Genomic DNA, 22,395 nt, shown 5'->3' with positions numbered 1-22,395 from the left:
GTGGTTAGCGCTTGTGCGGCACAGTTCATGTCATGGGAACCTGTCGTGGGTTCAAATCCAGCTGCAGACTTCCTGTGCGGAGTTTGTATCTTCTCCCCGTGCTTGCGTGGGTTTCCTCCGGGCACTCCGGTTTCCTCCCACGTTCCAAAAACATGCATTTCAGGTGAATTGGCCGGTCCAAATTGTCCCTAGGTGTGAATGAGCGAATGCGTTGTCCGTCCCTGTGTGCCCTGCGATTGGCTGGCAACCAGTTCAGGGTGTCCCCTGCCCACTGCCCAGAGATGGCTGGGATGGGCGACCCTAATGAGGATAAGCGGTACGGCAGATGAGATGAGATACATTTGACTATAAAGGATTTTATACGATTGACTCATGACTCAATGAGGATTTTCACTGAGTAGGCTTTAGTTCAATGACAGGTCAGGCTGTTCCAAATGCAAAATATTTTGTTTAGTTCTGTTGATAACAGGACTCTGACGGAGAAACGCTCGGCGTTGTTTTGAGAAGACCCACGCCCATGGGAGGAGTCGGCACGCCATTCTTTTCACTACTTTTTCATTTTGGTATTTTTTTTCTTTTTTGTTCTATTCCCCCCTTCCTTTAAGTCATTTTGTGCAATATTTTACATAATATTTGGTCATGTTGGGATGAAAGAAGCAAAAAAAACCTGAAGAGCCGTTTAGGACCCGAAAGAGCCGGTTCCTTTTAGTGAGCCGAGCCGAAGAAGCCGGTTCCCCGACCAACTCTAATAATTTTACTCAACTTTGTTCTACTTCGACTCGACTTCAAAATACCGCATTTAGAACCAGGCGTCAGGGGAACCCGTGTATTTTTATCTTCATGCACTGTAACTTTGACTTAAGTCGCTTCTTAATTAGTAATTTTGAGCCCTGATTTTTGTGCGCTGGCTAGATTTTCTTGTGCGCTGAGAATGTGCGAGCAGTGCACAATTGCGCACGCGCGCAGCTTAGAGGGAGCACTGGCTATAAGCCATTTCACCTTTTACTGTCTTGCTGCTTAACAGAGATATTCCTCATGCATTGTGTTTTGCATTTTAATCAGGTAAACAGTCCCTAATGAAGGATTTTATACATTTGACTATAAAGGATTTTATACATTTGACTATACAGGATTTTATACGATTGACTCATAATGCAATGAGGATTTTCACTGAGTAGGTTTTAGTTCAATGACAGGTCAGGCTGTTCCAAATGCAAAATATTTCGTCTAGCTCTGTTGATAACAGGACTCTGACGAAGGACGGCAGTTGTTTTGAGAAACCCCACGTTGGGCTTCCTTGGCACGCCCATGGGAGGAGTCGGCACGCCATTGTGCGGGGTAAAGCTGGACAATAGGAGAGAGCTAAAGGACTTGAGAAGAGGGCCGTTTTCGATGGAGTACACTTAGTTAAATGATTAATGAAATTAAATCTGCCCCCGTGTGGAAATGTCGGCTTTCCTGTTCATTTTTCTCTCAAGAAACGAGCGTGCATAAATCATTGGGTGAGTGTAGGTTGTGTTTGGTTAATGGAGTTAAGTCAAGTCATTTTTATTTGTATATCCCTTAATCACAAAGAGCCTCAAAGGGCTTCACAGAATATTACACAGACTATTATTACACCATCCTCTGATCTGGAACCAACATGAGGGCAAGGAAAAACTCAAAAACCTCAACATGAGGAAAATGAAGAAACCTTGAGAAGGGACCGCACGAGTGCTATCCCCCTTTCAGGATTACCAGACAGCAAAGGATGTTGCAATAACAAATAATACAGAGATTTTGTCAGAAACTAATTAATTCATTAATTAGTAACTAATTCGAACCCTGCGTACTATGTTATTATTCTACTAAATGTTTTTATTATGTTATTATTTTGATGTTTTTATGTACCAGGGATTCAGGATACATTAGCCACGCGTTAAAACTTCACTTCGCTCACCACACTTTCTATTTCACGGATTTCGCTTTTCACTGGGTCTTTTTCGAAGCTAACACCTCGGGCAATCTCTTGTGTTTTCAGTGAGCAGGGTTGGGTAGGGTTACTTTAACTTGATTACTTTCAATTACTTTTGGAATACTCCTTTACCAAATATGCTAATAAAAGACAAAATAAACTGAATATGAATAAAATTAATAAATGTTGTGCAGGAGTAACGGAATACATGGAACGGCAAAAATGATGTTGGCAAGCTGTTTGGATTTACTTTCATTTTGTTTCTGTCGCATTTTATGTTAGTTTTCCGGAGATCAAAGAGATCAAAGCCAGGAGATAAAGCTTACCACGTGTTGTGAGTCATTATTTTATTCATATTTAGTTTCTTTTGAAAAAAACGCTGTACACCCAACTAGCCATCCATTATCTACACCGCTTATCCTCAGTAGGGTCGCGGGGGTGCTGGAGCCCATCCCAGCTGTCTTCCGCCAGTGGGCAGGGGACAACCTGAATCGGATGCATGCATGTTTTTGGACTAATGAGGAAACCAGAGTGCTCGGAGAAAACCCATGCAAGCACGGGAGAACATGCAAACTCCGCATAGGAAGGCTGGTAAGTGGATTTGATCCCATGACCTTAGAACTATGACGCGCTAACCACTCACCCACCGTGCCCTCCATATTATATATTATATATAATATATAAAATGACTAAATTTTGTGCAAGCTTGGGGAGTAACGGAATATATGGAACGGCAAAAATGATGTTGGCAAGCTGTTAGGATTTATTTTCATTTTGTTTCTGTCGCATTTGATGTTAGTTTTGCCGGAGATCAAAGAGATCAAAGCCAGGAGAGAAAGCTTACCACGTGTTGTGAGTCATCATTTCATTCATATTTAGTTTTGTCTTTTATTAGCATATTTGGTATTGGAGTAATCCAAAAGTCATTGAAAGTAATGAAGTTAAAGTAACCCTACCCAACCCTGCATTTTATGTTAGTTTTGCCTGAGATCAAAGAGATCAAAGCCAGGAGATAAAGCTTACCACGTGTTGTGAGTCATCATTGTATTCATATTTTGTTTATTTTGTCTTTTATTAGCATATTTGGTATTGGACTAATCCAAAAGCCATTGAAAGTAATCCAGTTAAAGTAACTCTACCCAACCCTGTCAGTGAGTTACAGATCAGTCGTGTGTTGCAACATGAAAAGGGAAAACAAGACAGTATTTTCAGGCTGAGAGATAACATCAAAGTGCTCTAAAACTACAGCTTATATGAAGGTTGCCACAGCATCCAAGTTCACCGTCACTTTCATATTGAGACAGATTGCATGGCTGCCCAACTTTTGGAGCGTGATCCGTTCCGACAGCCATCAAATTCATATTCTGCTCTCAACAGCACTGATGCGAGTACAACATACTGTGAGGAATAATAGCTCACATGGAGAATAAATACGTTTATATACTGTGAAGAAAGTATTTGAACACCCTGCTATCTCTCTGTTTTTCCCATTTAGAAATCATGGAGGGGTCTGAAGTTTTCATCACAGGTGCATGTCCACTGTGAGAGAGATAAACTAAAAAGAAAAATCCAGATCATGATCATAATTCCACTAAGCTTGTTTGGAAAAGAAAGAATGATGAGTACAATCCGGAGATGACCATCCCTACTCTGAAGCAAAGGGGATGGTATCATCATGCTTTGGGGGTGTTTTTCTGCACATAGGACAGGACGAGTGCACTGCATTAAAGAGAGGATGTATGTATTGTGAAGGGAACAACCTCCTTCCCTCAGTCAGAGCATTGAAGACGGCTCATGGCTGGGTCTTCCAACCCGACAACGACCCGAAACACACAGCCAGGAAAACCAAGGAGTGGCTCCGTAAGAAGCATATCAAGGTTCGAGCATGGCCCAGCCAGTCTCCAGACCTGAACCCACTTGAAAATCTTTGGAGGGAGCTCAAACTCCATGTTTCTCAGCAACAAACCAGAAACCCGACTGGTCTAGAGAAGATCTGTGTGGAGCAGTGGGCCAAGAACCCTCCTGCAGTGTGTGCAAACCTGGTGAAAAACTACATTTGACCCCTGTAATAGCGAACTAATGCTACTGTACCAAATTAAACATTAATTTTCTCAGGTGTTCAAATACCCATTTGCAGCTATATCACCTAAAAAAATCGTTAAAAAATCATGCATTGTGATTTCTGGATTTTTCTTTTTAGTTTAGTTCTTTTAGTTCTGCTTCTTACAGAGCCACTCCTTGGTTTTCCTGGATGTGTGCTTCGGGTCGTTCGGTTCGGGCATAAAATGCGACAGAAACAAAATGAAAATGAATCCAAACAGCTTGCCAACATTATTTTTGCCGTTACTCCCCAAGCCTGCACAAAATTTAGTAATTTTATTCATATTTAGTTTCTTTTGTCTTTTATTAGCATGTTTGGTATTGGAGTCATCCAAAAGTAATTGAAAGTAATCCAGTTAAAGTAACCCTACCCAACCCTGATCAATACTTGAATATATTAAATTTTGGGCAATTAAGCCCATGAACATGAAAAGCGCTAGATAAATGCAGATAATTTACCGTTTATCACCGTTTTGTTGGACTCTTGTTCCTTTCCGTACCTTGTTTCCACCCGGTCACCATTTCTCTCCAAATTGCTCATGGCCATCATCCCTTTCGTCCTGTAAATTCTTTATCTTTATTCTTTATTATCTTAGTGTCACGGAACTTCTTATTGTTCCTGTGCTAACCTGTCAATTATCGAATGGGGTTAGGTTCCCCCAGTAGTAGTTTTAGCTAGTGCAGCTACGGTCTATCACTTCCTGTAGTCCACATGAACCACTTCCTGTTGTAAGCAGCCATGTTGGAAGCAGTCTGTATGCTCTCCGTCTGAATTTCAGTTATATTCACCTTGGAGTGGAACCGAATGTAAGTTATTTCTGTAAACTGTTGTTAGAGTTGTTTTATATCTTTGTTGTGTTGAATGTCGTGATAAAAACACTATATTTAAATTTGAAAAAGATCGTTTTTAGGTGTTAACTATGCTAATTGCTAAGCTTTAATATTGCTAATTAGCTAACCTGTTGAGGCATTTAGCCTTTGGTTAAGCTTCATTTGCATGATACTTAGTGTTCTTTATGTGAAACGTTGTTAATAATGCATTTTGTCGTACTGTCATTATGTAAATGCTCTACTTCAAAAGGAGTTTAATTTTTGGTGTTAATTACATGATTACCCTACCTGATTTAGTTTGAGTTAATAACTGTAAAGGAAGTTAGTGAATATAAAGAAAATTAGATTGTAACTGGTGTATTTTAAGTCTTTCATTTGACATTTTGTATTCTGTATATTCAGGGTTGGGTAGGGTTACTTTAACTGGATTACTTTCAATTACTTTTGGATTACTCCAATACCAAATATGCTAATAAAAGGCCAAAGAAACTAAATATGAATACAATTATTAAATTGTGTGCAGGTTTGGGGAGTAACGGAACACATGGAACGTCAAAAATGATGTTGGCAAGCTGTTTGGATTTCTTTTCATTTTGTTTCTGTCGCATTTTATGTTCGTTTTGCCGGAGATCAAAGCCAGGAGCGAAAGCTTACCACGTGTTGTGAGTCATCATTTTATTCAGATTTAGTTTATTTTGTCTTTTATTCACATATTAGGTACCCTATGTTAATGTCGATGTATGAAGATCCGGGTAAACCTTTTTGTTCAATTTCTCTACACTATCGGAGGACTTTTATGAAAATAAATCATCGTCTAAAATCATAACACAATGTTATAATCAATGACAATAGTGTCAACAACTGGAACAGGGCGAGGACCCAAATGCGTGACGTTTCTCACACAAGCCTTTTATTTTACGGGAAATAGGGAGTCATGCACGATAGGCAGCAGTCTGGCGTGGAATGACAGGGTTGATATCGAAACAGGACATCAAAACTAAACACGACAAACAAGACGGGAACAAAAACTGGAGAGAATAATAAACGGGACAAAAATAGACGGGAACGAAACTGGACAGAGTCAAAACCAACGTCTTGTGGGAAAGAGGTTCATTGATGGACTGACAAAGGGAGATTAAGAGCACTGAGCTTAAATAGAAGGAAAGCCAATCCGTCAATGAGTCGCAGCTGGCATCACACGGGCGGGGCCAATTGGGCGCCATGGCAATCGTGTCAAATAGACTATTCTATTCCATTCTATAATAAATTGTCCCTGACACAAGCTTAGGATCTGGTATTAATGCAATTGCATGCATTCATGGAAATATTAAGGGGTATAGAATCCTCTAGTTCAGGGGTGTCAAACTCATTTTAACTCGGGGGCCACACGATAGAACAAACATTCTGTCGGGGGCCGGACTAGTAGATTAAAGAGAAAGACAAAGAGAGATAAAGAAATAAGAGAAAGAGGGAGGGAAAAGGAGAGAGGGCAGGACAAGGAAAGAAAAAGAGAGAGAGGGAGAGAGCGTGAGAAACAAAAGATGAAAAATCGTGAGAGAGGGGGAAAGAAAAGGGAGAGGAAGAAAGAAATCCAAAGAGAAATAGAAATACAGAAGGAGAGAAAAGAGAAAAGAAAGAGAGAAGAAAAGGAAACAAGGAAGTTAGAGCAAAAGAGGTTAAAAGAGAGAATAAGAGACAAGCAGCAACAAAGGAAGAGAAAAAGAGACACAGAGAGTAAAAGAGACAGAGACAGAGTGGGAGAAAAGGCGTGGAAAAGAAAGAGAGAGAGAGAAATAAATACAGTACAGTGTTCGAGGCACCTGGCTTTGGCAACATCAAGATAACATATTTCAACCTGCAGCTTGTTTATCTCTTGCGCTTCTCTGAGTGTTGTCTCGCGGGCCGGATTCAATCCCTTAGCGGGCCTGATCTGGCCCGCGGGCCACCTGTTTGACACCTGTGCTCTAGTTGAATAAAGACATCAACTATGATATGCATATTTAACAAGTCACACTGGGGCATTGTAAAGTTTGCCAAGTCAATTCAAACGACATTATTGGCGCTTCCCTCTAAGATAGTATCTGTTTCCTGTGCTCAAATTTCTTAGAATGATCTCACTGGTGTTACTTTATGAACAACGAAGTACTAAAGAATACTAAAGGTCGTACATTGGTGATTAAGCTGCTGCAGCGGTAAGGCTAACCTTTCGCTACATGGTACATGAGGGTGCAGTGTGCATTGTGCTTCCGTTTTATTGCTCATCAATCGCATTAATTGCCATGTGGCCTTTTCTCTCAGAAGACTGAGCAGTGAGCAGTGGATTCTCAATTCAGCTGTAAATTCCTGTGGACCTTTTGTAGATATTTAATTTTCCGCTTTCAGCCTCTGATACATGAGTGATAGGGTTTGAGTTAGGACGGTAAAAGTGTTCTCTGCTTCTCCGCGTTGAGAGGAGCCACTTGAGGTGGATTGGGCGTCTGCTATGTGTAACCCCTGCTAAAAAGCGAGTTATAAATAAATATGAGGATAATTCAATATTAATAAAACAATAACTATCATGATTACTGATTCGGGGCACCTGCGGCTGCTCCGTTGGCGGGACCTGATTGGCTGTTGGACTCTTTTTAAACTCCGTCTTCTGAAAGGAAGCCGTCAGACCGTCTGCGAACCTATGCTCTCAGCTTGGCAAGCTTTTGTACTATCCAACATTTTCCTGCCCTGTTTTCCTGCCTTATACTTGTTGCCGACCTTTTTCTGAACCCGTTTCTGCTTTTGCTCCTCCGTCCCGGCCATCGACCTGTTTTGCCCTGTTTCCTGCCTGAGACCTGTTGCCGACCTCTTCTCTGGACCCGTTTTACGATACCAAACTGTATTACGATACCAAAGTGTATGTAACATCCTACATGCTGACATTTCTTGTGTAAATACTGTGTAAATTATAACTATAACCTTATCCCCCTTGTTTTATAACCTTATCTTCTCTGTTCCTTTATCTCCTTGGGTTTTTTACCTCACTGTGAATGTGTGAAACTGGAGTGTCATGCCCAATTTCGTTGTCACAATATGTTAACCCATTTTGTAACAATGACAATAAAGGTATATTCTATTCTATTCTGTTTTACTTGCCCCAAATTAGTAATCATGACAATAACATTTAATTGGGAACACATTTTGGGAAAAAATCTTTTAACTAAATTACAGAGTGAATTAAGTTAATTAATTAGCAAACAACGATTGTTTTTTTTCCTGTTTCAATAAAGTTTAAAAAAAAAAAAAGAGATTATAGACACCATTACAATAGCAAGCACGTCTTTCATCACTGATTGCTGCCGACAACATAGACGACAGGACCTGCGATTATTAATTTAATTGTTTAGCACAACATTAGTTGGAATTGAAAATCCAAATATCTCATTTTCTTTAGTTTGACTCTACCAGCAGACGATTTGATTCACAATGGACGGGGGTTCGGCTTTGGGACAGTATTGTTCTTTCTGGCAGACAAGAGCCCCTTTTGCCCCCACCCTCGTCTCCCACTCTTTCTCTTCCACTCTTTCTCCATCTGCAATATAAGCATGATGACTTCAGCTGGTTGCACACTCGAGCAGAATTTATACAATATACTGTACCTGTTGCAATGTCAGGAAAGGATCAACCAATGTCATAACATGTCGATGGAATATTGTGTTTTAATTCAATTACTTTGGTTTAATTATCTGGCAGATATTGGGTGAATGTGGGTTGGTGGGGCGTTATCTCTCTTGTGTGCATCAAAGGTCGCCGTGACAACACCCCCAGGGGGCCGGCCAGACCGGAGCCGGGGGCCAGGGGGGCCAAAGAAACTGAAATTCAGTTTGAAAGAAGCCAGCAAGCTAACCACAGGTCTGGCATACATGAGCCCAAGGGAGTTTTTGAGTCAGCCAGGCAGTCTAGAAGTCCAGTCAAACAAGCAGCACAGGACCAAATCCTGGCCCGCACGCCACCCAAATCGGTTCTGACCCCGTCCTAGCTCAAAAAGCAAACGTAGGACCTTGCTAACCAGCACTCAAGCCCGTTCAAGACAGCCGCCAACCCAGTGGGACACATCCAGCGACCTCAAAGAAGCCTCCGAGAGCCAAGAAGTCTGCAGGCTTGAGAGCGTTCTCCATCCGGGCCCCGGTGCTATGGAATGCCCTGCCTCCGGTGATAAGATTTGCAACCTAAATGGAAGTTTTTAAATCGAGGCTTAAGACACACTTCTATTCCAAAGCTTATGATTGATGCCCACCTCATATTCTGTGTTGTCCTGTCTTTTTCCGACTGCCTGCCTGGTGGTGATACGAAGGAGAAGGACGATTTGAGACGAGTCAGCGGACCAGCGTTTGACCTGAAGCATGTGAACGCCTGCATGGACCAGCTGGCAGAGATGGGAAGCTGTGTCGTGGCCATCATAGACTTTCTGGACTAGTTTACAGGCTGTGGGCGTCGCTGCTGTCATGCACTTTTCCGGACAAATTTTCAACATGTTACCTAGTGTTTACTATGTTTGTGCACTGTATTGCTAAATGTAATTCACCTTGGTCATCCTGGAAGGGGGATAACACTTGTGAGGTCCCTTCTCAAGGTTTCTCTTTTTCCTCATGCTGAGGTTTTGAGTTGTTCCTTGCCCGCATGTTGGTTTAAGATCAGGTCATTTTGTCATTGTAATCCTGTGCAGTCCTTTGAGACAATTTTGTGATTAAGGGCTGGCTATATAAATACATTTGACTTGACTTGACTTGACTCCGGCACCCACAGCTAAAGACAGCTTCTGCAGTCTGTGGTCATTGTCCTGACCTGGTCTCCAGCTTTGAGGGTTGCGTCCATGAGTGTAATTTTGAAATAGAATTTGAGATTTTCTTTTAACAATTGTAATCTATTGATTATATTTGTATATTGTTACTTGACTTGACAATAACCTGAGTCCACAAGTTATTGTACCTAGCAGTCGTTCCTTTCATGATCCTTGACACTTAGCTACAGACTGCGCGGCATTGTCAAAGTATATACTTTAAATAAAATAGTGAATATATTTGGGTTTGTTTTTTTTCCCTCCCGGGAAAATTTCTTGGTTCCTTGGATGATTGGAATTTCCTGTGATCAAAGATGTGAGCTACTCAGACGAGGAATCATACAAGGAACTGATTCATTATAGAGCATAGGAATTAGATTTTTGCTTTGGTCTTGAATGTGGACTGCCAAACATATGGATTTGGGATTCTGGAGAACATCAAAAATTGTGTTTTCTTTGCTTATTTGATGAACCCCCTTGCTATTCATTCGAATTGTTATTAAAATCCGAAGTGTATTATTGATTGACTTTAAATTTTGACACAAAAACGGGTCTAGGTTGATTCTGAAATCCTTTCTGCGCGCATAAAAGTTAGCGACTAATATTGAATATCCATCCACCCATCCATCCATTATCTGCACCGCTTATTCTCAGTAGGGTCGCGGGGGTGCTGGAGCCCATCCCAGCCATCCTCAGGCAGTGAGCAGGGGACACCCTGAACTGGTTGCCAGCCAATCACAGGGCACACAAGGACAGACAATCCGCCCGCTCATTCACACCTAGGGACAATTTGGACCGGCCAATTTACCTAACATGCATGTTTTTGGAATGTGGGAGGAAACCGGAGTGCCCGGAGGAAACCCACGCAAGCACGGAGAGAACATGCAAACTCCACACAGGAGGTTCGATCTCATGACTTCAGAACTGTGCCGCACACGCGCTAACCACTGCGCCGCCGTGCTGCCCTAATATTGAATATATCATTCAAAATTAGAGTGAATGAGCGGTCGTTAAACTAAAATAGAGCTAAAAACGGTGTTAGTAAACCGAGATTAACCAAAATTACGATTTCTTTAACAAACGAAGCATGTTCTATTACTATAATGTATTGTTAAATGTTGTGTATTGTATTGTCCATTATTTAATAAATTCCTGGCTGCAATTCAAATGAACTTTGACTATCGTGTTTCCTCTACTAATCCTACCCTTCATTAAACCGAAAAGTAGTCTAATAGCTTTTTATCCCAATGCCTAATAGCATAGGTGCTAAATATAGATGCCTACTGGACATCTGCCTTGAGAGGTGTTCCAGGCATTTTCTAGTAGGACGAGACCCCAGTTTCTCTAAGGTGGCCTGGGAACACATCTGGATCCCATTGGATTTGCTAGACGAAGTGGCTGGGGCTAAACGAAGTTCGGGGTTCCCCAAAGGACTGGGCTCCCACAAACTGACCCCGGAATAAAATGGAAAATGGACTACATTGACCATAAAAGCTAAATAATAAGACAATGTATGCACCAGGCCTGGGTCTCAGTAGAGTATTGTTGATTGAACCTATGATGTTTGAAGAAAAAAAAATGTTCCTCTTTTATCTTTATTCTCTCTCGTGCATACAATCAAGTGAAGCTACGAGGCTGGCTCGCTGTCAGAGCGCTTTGAAGATCTTAAATGGATCATCTGTATTCTGCTTTAGAATCTGTTCAGTATCACCATGCCGTTGGCTGTGCCGTAACTTCACAGTCATCTCGCTGGAGTACACTGGCATCACTGTTGGAGCCCATTGCTCTATTGCCTAATGTATCAAAAACTGATTTGTGGATTGTTTTCAGTCAAGTCATGTTTATTTGAGACGCCCTTAATCACAAAGAGTCTCAACGGGCTGCACAGACCACATATTACAATTATAAGATCCTAGAGGGTTTTTTGAGTTTTTCCTTGCCCTCATGTTGGTTCCAGATCAGGGGATGGTGTAATCATCGTCTGAAAATATAGTCTGTGTAATAACCTGTGAAGCCCTTTGAGACTCATTGTGATTAAGGGCTATAAAAATAAAAATGACTTGACTAGAGGTAAGTTTCAGACCCGGACCCAACCCGACCAGGCATAAGTCTGGCTGGTCTTCTCTCTTGTGTTTTTTTGTCCTCCTTCATGAAGGATCTGTACAGCGTGGAATTACTTTTACTGTCAAGTCAAGTCACATTTATTTGTATAGCCGTTAATCACAAAAATGTCTCAAAGGACTGCACAGAATTACAATTGCACAATTACCTGATCTTAAACCAACATGCGGGCAAGGAAAAACTCAAAACCCCAGAGTGAGGAAAAAAAAACTTTGAGAAGGGGCCTCACAAGTGGTAATGCCCCTTCCAGGATGACCAGGGAGGAATAGATTTAGCATTGCATGGCTGACTCCCTATTGGCGTGTGAGTGTGTGAATGGGTAAGTGTGAAGCACATTGTAATGCACTTTGGGAGGTCTTCATTGACTTGAAAAGCGCTGTAGAAATGCAGACCATTTACCATTGAGTCACAGTACAGAAACTTAGTAATTATTTGAATGACTTATTTTCGCTTCTACTTGGGGGATATTCATCTCATCATCTCATCATTAGCTGCACCGCTTATCCTCAGTAGGGTCGCAGGGGTGCTGGAGCCCATCCCAGCAATCATCGGGCAGTGGGCAGGGGACACCCTGAACTGGTTGCCAGCCAATCGCAGGGCACATAGGGACAGACAACTCGCTCGCTCATTCACACCTAGGGACAATTTGGACCGGCCAATTCACCTGAAATGCATGTTTTTGGAATGTGGGAGGAAACCGGAGTGCCCGGAGAAAACCCACGCAAGCACGGGGAGAACATACAAACTCTGCACAGTAAGTCCGGTAGCTGGATTTGAACCCACACAGGAGGTTCCCAAGACCTTAGAACTGTGCCGCACACGCGCTAACCACTACGCTGCCGTGCTGTGGGTGATATTATTCTGAGGTAACTAGACTTTTACTTGGGTAACACACTTTGGCGCTGCACCACAGCGCCACTTGTACTTTGGCGCCGAAGTGCGGGCTTTAGGAGCTGAAGTGTGCACATCGGCGTTGCACTCCAGTGCTGCGCATACTTTGGCACACTTGATTTGAGGCACCAAACCCAACGTAAACCAAAAGCCGAAGAAGACACTTCGGTGAAAACCGCACACTTTGGCACCGAAGTACACATATTGCCAAAATGCAGTTCCTGGTTTACTTCAGACCCGGTCCCTAAAAAAAGTTAATCGGTGGAGTTCGGGCTGGTTCGAACGTATATAGCCGCGGGCCAGGTCAGCTCGAGAACATACAAACTCCGCACAGGAAGTCCGGTAGCTGGATTTGAACCCACACAGGAGGTTCCCGAGACCTTAGAACCGTGCCTGCACACGCGCTAACCACTGCACCGCCGTGCTGCCCGGAGTTTCGACTGTTCTACAAAATATATGCCTTTGAGAGAAGCATCCAGTCCACAAGAGAAGCTATTCCGTAGCAGTCACGTTTGATGCAATGCATTTTGCATGGTGGATAATAAGCAAGGAAGCAGACTACTGGCATCTGTGCTTGGCAGATGTTCAGAACCCTAGAGCCCGCCGTATGCTGACAAAGCAAGGTAGAGAAAGATGTCTGAAGACGGATGATCGGCTCTTTCGGAATGTCATAATTACTACTAAAATGTCTGGAAACTGATGATAATTGGATGGAAGAAATACAATATAAAATCCGCGCAAGAATGAATTAGCAACAACAAATGACACAGTGAGCAGGCAAAACAAATGGTGGGAGTGAAGGCCGACAAAAATAAATCCTTTAAATCTACCCCGTTTTCACTAGGGTTTTAGAAATCCAGAATGGTCTTGCTCTTTGGTGTGGATTTAAAATTACTTTGTTTGATTGGGTTGGTGAAGAATATTTTGTAACGCTCCTTTTCATCAGTTTGTGTTTTCATATATCAAAGCAACATTATTTTGTTTTCCCTCTCAGAGATTTGAGAATATGTTAGGTTGTGAGCTCCTGTGAATGTTCTTTATTATTTCATGCCACTTTCTATTTAAAAATGAATGCCTGAACGCTCCAAACTCTGTTCTATTTTAGAAATGCTGCTTAAAATAAACAATATAATGCAAAGTTTCTCAACCGTTGGTCCTGGACACACTACTGTGCCGTAGGATCTCGTCTAGTGTGCCACATTAACTTGCTCAATTTTATCTTTGCAAAAAACATTATTCAGTATCTTTGCTTTTTTCCAGTGATCAGCCAAGTAACTAACATTCACCTATATCAGTAGGTAGATTATTATTAGTAGTAGTATTCTCATCTCATCTCATTAGCTACACCGCTTATCCTCAGTAGGGTCGCGGGGGTGCTGGAGCCCATCCCAGCAATCATCGGGCAGTGGGCAGGGGACACCCTGAACTGGTTGCCAGCCAATCGCAGGGCACACGGGGACAGACAACTCACTCGCTCATTCACACCTAGGGACAATTTGGACCGGCCAATTCACCTGAAATGCATGTTTTTGGAATGTGGGTGGAAACCGGAGTGCCCGGAGAAAACCCACGCAAGCACGGGGAGAACATACAAACTCCACACAGGGAGTCTGGAGCTGGAATGCAACCCACGCAGGAGGTTCCCATGACATGAACTGTGCTAACCACTGCGCCGCCGTGCTGCCTAGTAGTAGTATTATTATTGCTAATTAATATTTTTTTCAAGAGGTCTATCTATCTATCTACCCTGGTCATATCCCTCGAGAGGGGTGACCGACAGCAGGACAAACACATACAAAAACAAAGAAAATTAAAAAAGGGAAAAAGTAGCAAAAAACACGCACACACATTTTTGGACCATGGCCAACCCAGATGCCCAAACGCCCAAACAAGTTAGGCACCTCGGCACCCAAGTTGGTCATGCTTTCGTCCCTCCAGATGAAACGGGACACAAGAAAGCGGCCATGTCACTCGGGTCATGGTGACACAACACACTCTTCTGTTCAACAGCAGGGCCCGACAGTTTTCACTGGTTTACCCCTGCCGCATCATAGGGGTGCCCTGTCCATCCCTTAGAACGCGTTTAAAAATCCCACTATCCTTTAACAACACCTCTCCACTCATTCCTATCACCAACAAGAGTTCTGGCTTTCACTATATTCAGACCTCTTTCCTGAGGTAATACAGGGAAACATATTTAATCATGTATCGTGTTTAATGAAGCTGTTTAAGAATGCACTGAAAATTTTAAATAAAATAAGTTAAAAAAAAATGTTACAGATCATTTTACTCATTTTCTTATTTACTCTTAAAAGTAAAAGTTAGACATTTGTTTCGGTCCAAGCTCGAAGAAAAAAGTTAATTTTGTGGAGGAGTGAAGGACCAAAGCTCTTATTTTAGCACATTTACATCTTTCTTATCTACTTCACAATACCGATCCATATATGAAAGAAATGTGTGACTTATATCTGAAAAATATATAGCATCTCACCATGGTCAGTGAAATGTTTCTTCAATATATTTCTTACAAATGTTTTTAGTTATCGCCCGAGTTTGAACTGTTTTCCTTACAATCACGAGTATCAGCCTGTACATGAGATGTATCATGAGCTGCATCTACTTTTATCCCAAACTCACACGGATTAAAAAAAACATAGTATTGCCAATGTTTATTTTAACATGGTTAAAGGACATAATACACGGTGTGAAGTTTGCACCCCCGCAAACATAATCCACTGTAAATACAGTGAAACTCAACCATCTGCTCCACGAGGAAGCCAAATAATTATTCAAGAGAAGCCAAAGTTGTCTCCCACTCTTTATTCAAATGAAAAATGGTACTGTTTTTTTTATAATACAGAACAAACAGATTTTGTAGCTGTATTTTAGAGCTCATTATCTCAATGGGTACGTATAAATGCAGGCAATCGTACAATTTAGAAAGCACTTTTGCCAATATTCCGATCACGTAGAGTCATACAAATGCTCACAGAAATCAGATTAAGGTATAAGTCTTGGTAGAGTCCTTTCATTTTCCGATCAGTTGTGTATATATATAAACATTCGAGTATTCTGATTGCTTTTGCGGACTTGTAGTTACTCTGTTCAGAAGTCAAGCCCATGGTTTAATTTCTCTGGGACAATTCTGTTTAATGTTTTTCCTCCATGGCTAAAATGCTACAATCAATGTATAGTGGTTGCCATAGTCTTAGCTTTTTGCAAGATCCCTACAAACCCACCTTGTAAACTCGGGGGAGGAAGCAACGGAGCTCACTTTTGGCTCGTGGAGGGAAAAAACACAGTACTTTGTTGAATTTGGTGAGTAATATGAATGAAATCATGCTTTAGATAGATAGATAGATAGATAGATACTTTATTTTAAGGCTGCAACAACAAATCTGTTATTAACAACTGATTTCATCATCGATTTGTTGTGGCGCACTCAGTAGCCTAGATGGTAGGGCGCCCGCTTTGAGACTGGGAGGTCGCTGGTTCGCGCCTCGGCCGAGTCATACCAAAGACTTATAACATTGGTAAAATGGCGGCGCCCTCTGTTGGCTGCGGCTGCATCGGCTCGCTACAACGGGTCAGGTGTATCGACATTTCGTTCTGTGTACATTGTTACAAAGAATGACAATACAAAGGAAATTATTATTATTATTATTATTTAAGCACGTTATATCAATGAAAATACTTGCATTGAATTTTGTTGTGAAGTTGAGGGGTGTAGTACCGCTTTGGTCTGGCAGAGGGTGCCTCAAGGCTGTCTTTATAACATATAGTTTATGTATCTTTGTTTAGTGATTAAAATTATTTTACAAACATTTTTTTTTCTATGTTATAGAATATTCTGTTGTTTCGTTGAGTATTTTCTATATTTCCAAAACCTCAATATTCGAATAAAGAGGAGGAAATTCAAAACTTATCAATAAAAAATACATACAAATGTATGCCATACGTTACCTAATAAACACTAAATATTTGTATTTTTTTATCCTATAGAATATTCTGTTGTTCAGTGCACTTTTTTTTTATATTTCCAAAATTTTATTATTCTCACGAATAGGAGGAAATTTGAAACGCATGGTATATATTTGCATGTATTTTTAATTGATATTTTATTTAATAAACACATTTTTTCATTGTTTTATATTTTAGAATAATCTGTTGTTTAGTGCGATATTTATATTTCTATATTTCCATTGTATCTTTATTTCCGAAACTGCAATATTCAAAGAAACAGGAGGAAAAAATCTGATTTGGCTGCAGCGCCACTTTATTTAATGTTAAAAATTAAATGCGAAATCGCGTCTATTCGTATAATGACATCGGTCTCGCTTCGCATTTGTCACGGTTGCCATGGCGCCCAATTGGCCCGCCCGTGTGGCGCCATTTGCGGCTTATTGACAGATTGGCTTTCCTTCAGTATTTGTTCAGTGTTTTCACCCTCCGTCTGTCAGTCCATCAACGAACCTCTGCCCACGCAAGTTGTGGGTTTTGACTCAGTCCTGTTTCCTGTTGGTATTTCCTGTCCGTTATTGTTCCCGTTTATTTTTGTCCTGTTTAATATCGGTTTCCAGTTTCGTTCCCGTCTAATTTGCCCTGTTCGATTTCGATGTCCTGTTTTGATATCAATCCTGTCTGGAATCGACCCCATCCGTCCGATATCTGCTCGGGCAATTGGTATCGATCTCGCCGGCCTCTGGCTTCCTATCATTCCACACCAGACTGCTGCCTAACGTGCATGACTCCCCATTTCCCGTAAAATAAAAAGCCTGGGTCCTGATCCAGTTCCGGTTCTTGACAGCATTTGTAATCGGAATACCCACAAACACAAGTTCCTTGGGGTCATTTGTCTAGGCGATATAAACGATTCAATTGGATTGCCCCCAAAATTCGACTTTTGATCCCAGTCGAACTATTCCATGAACGTAAACGTATTCAATGAACCTCACTTCGCTAACCTGTCTTGTTTAAAACGGTACATTGCTTTACAAAATGTTTTACCTGCGTAACAAGTGGTTCCAGAAGCCGTTCCACAGTCAGCGTGCGGATCTCAAGACTTTTAGGGTCCCATTTCAACAGTATAGGGGAGGTGGCGGTCGTCATGGTCTCTGTTCAGGTCAAAAGTACATAAAACAGGAACATTAAATGACTTTGAAGGTGGTAATAATCAATGGCAATGTAAATCTTCACAGAAGAAAATTCATAGGGTGAATACTGTAGTGTAACCACTCTTTTAAGCATATTTTGAAATCAAAACAACTTTAATGTGGTGTTCAGGGTTGGGTAGGGTTACTTTAACTGGATTACTTTCAATGACTTTTGGATTACTCCAATACCAAATATGCTAATAAAAGACTAAAGAAACTAAATACCGTAAATTCCGCACTATAAGCCGCTACTTTTTTCCCAAACGTTCAACCCTGCGGCTTATTCAGTGATGGGGCCAATTTATGTAATTTTTCTAACAGCCACTAGCGGCGCTCGAGTTCAAGGCACATGACGCAGCTTACAAGCTAAACGCAATCGAGCAGTCTGATAAAGAAGGAAACAGAGCTACTGCACGCAAACTTTACCTTGCGAGCGAGTTGCTAGCGTGATTTTGACTAAGGGAGCGTGGGACGACGTCTATATGACAAAGTCTCTTTCCCATACTAAAGGAGGACAACTTTGATGACGTCAAATATAGGGAGGAAGATGAGAACGGTCTACCGTGATTTCTACATGTGCGGTATGTTTTTTTTAACAGACCCGTTAACCGCTTTGCGAGCGTGTTATTAGTAGCGTTTTGCTACCCTTCACAGGCACGGTTTGGGATGAAAGTTATAATATTATTATCAAAGCATTGAAAACTCTCTCGGTGTAACGTCTTTCTTTGTAAATATGTGTAACCATGTATAATATGTATTTGCAACTGTATATTTTTGTAATGTATTCATTTGTATTTATTTTAGACACTTATTCTGATAAGTCTTGCACTGACCAATTAAAAAGAAGGGGCGTAACAGACGCGGGGGATTACGGGAAGTGGGGACCGGTAAAGGTGAGTGTTTGTGGACACGGCAGACAATAGTGGATATATATTTTTCCCACACTTACCTTTGGAAATATACATTTTTTTTTCTTGGATTACTTTTAACGGGACCCAGACTCTGCAGGTCTGCATCAAATCTTAACTACCGGTATCATTTTCTGTTACTTTGCCGGCTGTGGTTTTTAAACGGTTTGATCAGTCTCAGTTAAAATCGCAGGACTCAAAGTAGGATTTGGGTTAATTTTGTGATTGTGTTACATGTTTAAATGTGGGCGCATGCAGCTTATATACAGGTGCGGGTTGTGTAAGTACAAAAGCGGTTATCCTCCTAGAATGTGGTGGGTGCGGCTTATAATTAGGTGCGCTCTATAGTCCGGAATTTACGGTATGAATAAAATGACAAAATTTTGTGGAGGCTTGGGGAGTAACGGAATACATGGAACGGCAAAAATGATGTTGGCAAGCTGTTTGGATTTATTTTCACATTGTTTCTGTTGCATTTTATGTTCGTTTTGCTGGAGTTCAAAGAGATCAAAGCCAGGAGAGAAAGCTTACCACGTGTTGTGAGTCATAATTTTTTTTTCATATTTAGTTTATTTTGTCTTTTATTAGCATATTTGGTATTGGAGTAAACCAAAAGTAATTGAAAGTAATCCAGTTAAAGTAACCCTACCCAACCCTGGTGGTGTTGACACCTTTGTTGGACTTTCACACACGATAACTTCACTCAGGGAAACTTTCTACCGCCGCAGACATCTGGACACTGAGTTTCGCGTCTTAAATTCCCCCTTGGTCGCATCCTTAGGCTAACATCATTCCCCACTTTAATTACCAGGCCGTAATGAAAACGGTGAGCTTCACCATTCAAGCACAGAACAATCAGCTAGAACCAATGGACCAGAACATATCAAAGCTTATCCACATTGCATGCTGGTTTTTCTCCAGACCCACTCTGCTGGACATGGATTAAGTTTACTATCATGGATGTATTAACAAATGAGGTTAATACACGATAAGCATTATCTGGGCAAAGAAATAAGGTCAAAATGAGGAAGAGGAGAATTTGGCATTAAGTAGACTGCATTTTACATGTTTTACATGTATTGAAAGAGAGAATAAAGCTCCGAAATGGTTTTAGCTCATTGGGAAATTATATTCAGTACAGGTAACAACCAGGGTTGGATAGGGTTACTTTAACTTGATTACTTTCAATTATTTTTTGATTACTCCAATAGCAAAATTACTAATAAAAGACAAAAGAAAGTAAATATGAATCAAATGACTACATTTTGTGCAGGCTTGGGCACAGTGTTCCCTCTAAGCTGCTCGCACATTCTCAGCGCACAAGAAAATCAAGCCAGCTCACAAAAATGAGGGCTCAAAATTACTAATTAAGAAGCGACTTAAGTCAAAGTTACAGTGCATGAAGGTAAAAATACACGGGTTCCCCTGACGTTGTGTCCTAAATGCGGTATTTTGATGTCGAGTCGAAGTAGAATGAAGTTGAGTAAAGTCAGTAGAGTATGTCGAGAACCGGCTTCTTCGGATCGGTTCACTAGAAGGAACCGGGTCTTTCGGGTCCTAATCGGCTCTTCAGGTTGTTTTTGCTTCTTTCATCCCAACATGACCAACTATTGTGTAAAATTATGCACAAAATGACTTAAAGGAAATGGGGAATAGAACAAAAAAGAAAAAAATACCAAAACGAAAAAGTAGTGAAAAGCTGAGAAAAAAAGAAACTATAGAAGGAAAAAAAGATGGAAAAATTCAGAAAAAAGCCAGAAAAAAAGAAAAGAAAGGTATGAAAAAAGTAAATGGAGAACAAGAAGAAAAAAGTAACAGCTCGGAAAAAATAAACACAATGAGATTTTTTTTAAAGGAATTTACAAAAAAGTAGAAAAAAAACATGGAAAAAAGAAGAAAAAGTTTGTGTTGCATTCAAATAATTTCTAATTATATCAAGTGAATCGTACTTCCACTAAAAATGTGATGAAGTACAGTTCTGTACCTTACGACCGACTAAATAAGCCCCCAAAAATGTTAGTATCATGCGACAAAATATATCAGGAAAAAAAAAGAAATGGATATCTTGTGAAAGACGTTTGTAGGCCGTACGACCTTTGCAATAGTACATGAGTCAATTCATTCAAAAGAGAAAAATCATTTTGCATTGCCGGAAACTCAGCAAAATATAACTTGATGTCAAGTTTTGGACATGTTTGATAATTAATTATCTTGCCACACTTGGGATTATGGTGGATCACTGTTGTTTCAAGCGTTACTCACCGACCTTGTGTGAATGCTCAGTCCCGTGGAAAATTAAACATTGCTTGGGGAGTTTCTGTGGCATTTTATGTTAGTTTTGCCGGAGATCAAAGAGATCAAAGCCAGGACAGAAAGCTTACCACGTGTTGTGAGTCATCATTTTATTCATTTTTAGTTTCTTTTGTCTTTTATTAGCATATTTGGTATTGGAGTAATCCAAAAGTCATTGAAAGTAATCCAGTTAAAGTAACCCTACCCAACCCTGGTAACAACCAATGGTCCCTACAAAAAGTGTTTTACCAGGCGTGTTATAAGATATTAACGCCTGAAAACAGCAACTTTAGCAAAACTAGTGAATAGGAACCAAACCAAAAATAATTATCAATTGCAAGTACAAGCAGAGGGAAGTGGTGCATCTTCTACAACGTTTTAAAGTGAACTTTAAGAAAACTTGCCATTTTTAGATATGATATTACCTTTTACTCCTTTCAAATTGTGTTTACATACCATATCTGTCCATCTATAAATGCATACACACACCACATTTTCAGGATTAGTCCTAAAAATGATAATCATAGAAACGCCTCTGGTCAGCGTATGGATTTTCTGCAAGAGGAGAGAAGAAAAGAAGCCGGCGAACAAAAGAAAAGTCAATGCACTAAAGCAGAACACAAACACTGAGAGGGTGGAGCAGGAATTGGGCCGGCTGGGACCCCAGATGCAGCCAATAGCAGGGATGAATGGAAACAATTGAGGTAGAAGAAGGACAGAATAGGAGATAAGGGGATTGACTTGAATGTGGCTTGCTAAAGTGTTAGCTGCAATCTGGTTGCATAAATCATATAAAATAAAAGTTTATTTTATTGTTTTTTTTTAATGCGTTTGAAGTTATATGGATTTGTTTAGACAAATTATACACGGATCACCGATCCACATTGTTGAAGCTCACTCATTGCCAGGGTTGGGTAGGGTTACTTTAACTGGATTACTTTCAATTACTTTTGGAATACTCCAATATAAAATATGCTAATACAAGACAAAAGAAACTAAATATGAATAAAATGACTACATTTTGTGCAGGCTCGGGGAGTAACGGAATACATGGAACGGCAAAAATGTTGTTGGCAAGCTGTTTGGATTTATTTTCATTTTGTTTCTGTCGCATTTGATGTTAGTTTTGCCGGAGATCAAAGAAATCAAAGCCAGGAGAGAAGGCTTACCACGTGTTGTGAGTCATAAATCTATTCATATTTAGTTTCTTTTGTCTTTTATTAGCATATTTGGCATTGGAGTAATCCAAAAGTAATTGAAAGTAATCAAGTTAAAGTAACCCTACCCAACCCTGTTAACACACAAAGACAATCTCGCTTGAAAATCGAGCAGCTA

At 40.7% G+C, this 22,395-nt stretch overlaps 1 protein-coding gene across 3 annotated transcripts in view; it reads right to left on the bottom strand.

The window, feature by feature from the left end:
* ctnna2 (catenin (cadherin-associated protein), alpha 2) overlaps nt 1–17,817 on the bottom strand; it is a 557,688-nt gene extending 539,871 nt beyond the window's left edge. The window contains exon 1 of one of the 3 annotated variants that reach the window (XM_088341403.1): nt 17,715–17,817. In XM_088341403.1, coding sequence (XP_088197529.1) covers nt 17,715–17,816 — 102 coding nt within the window. In that variant the 5' untranslated portion in view covers nt 17,817. Of the gene's footprint in view, nt 1–4,513; nt 4,792–17,714 lie in introns of those variants that run through there. The other 2 variants (XM_088341405.1, XM_088341404.1) reach the window with 2 other exon arrangements.
* Between the last annotated feature and the right edge of the window lie 4,578 nt (nt 17,818–22,395).

This window comes from Urocampus carinirostris, chromosome 8, assembly GCF_059441175.1.
Source record: "Urocampus carinirostris isolate Australia breed hairy pipefish chromosome 8, RoL_Ucar_1.0, whole genome shotgun sequence".
In the NCBI taxonomy this organism is placed as follows: Eukaryota; Metazoa; Chordata; class Actinopteri; order Syngnathiformes; family Syngnathidae; genus Urocampus; species Urocampus carinirostris.
Note: the sequence above shows the minus strand (reverse complement) of the source record. Positions and strands in the feature narration are given on the sequence as shown.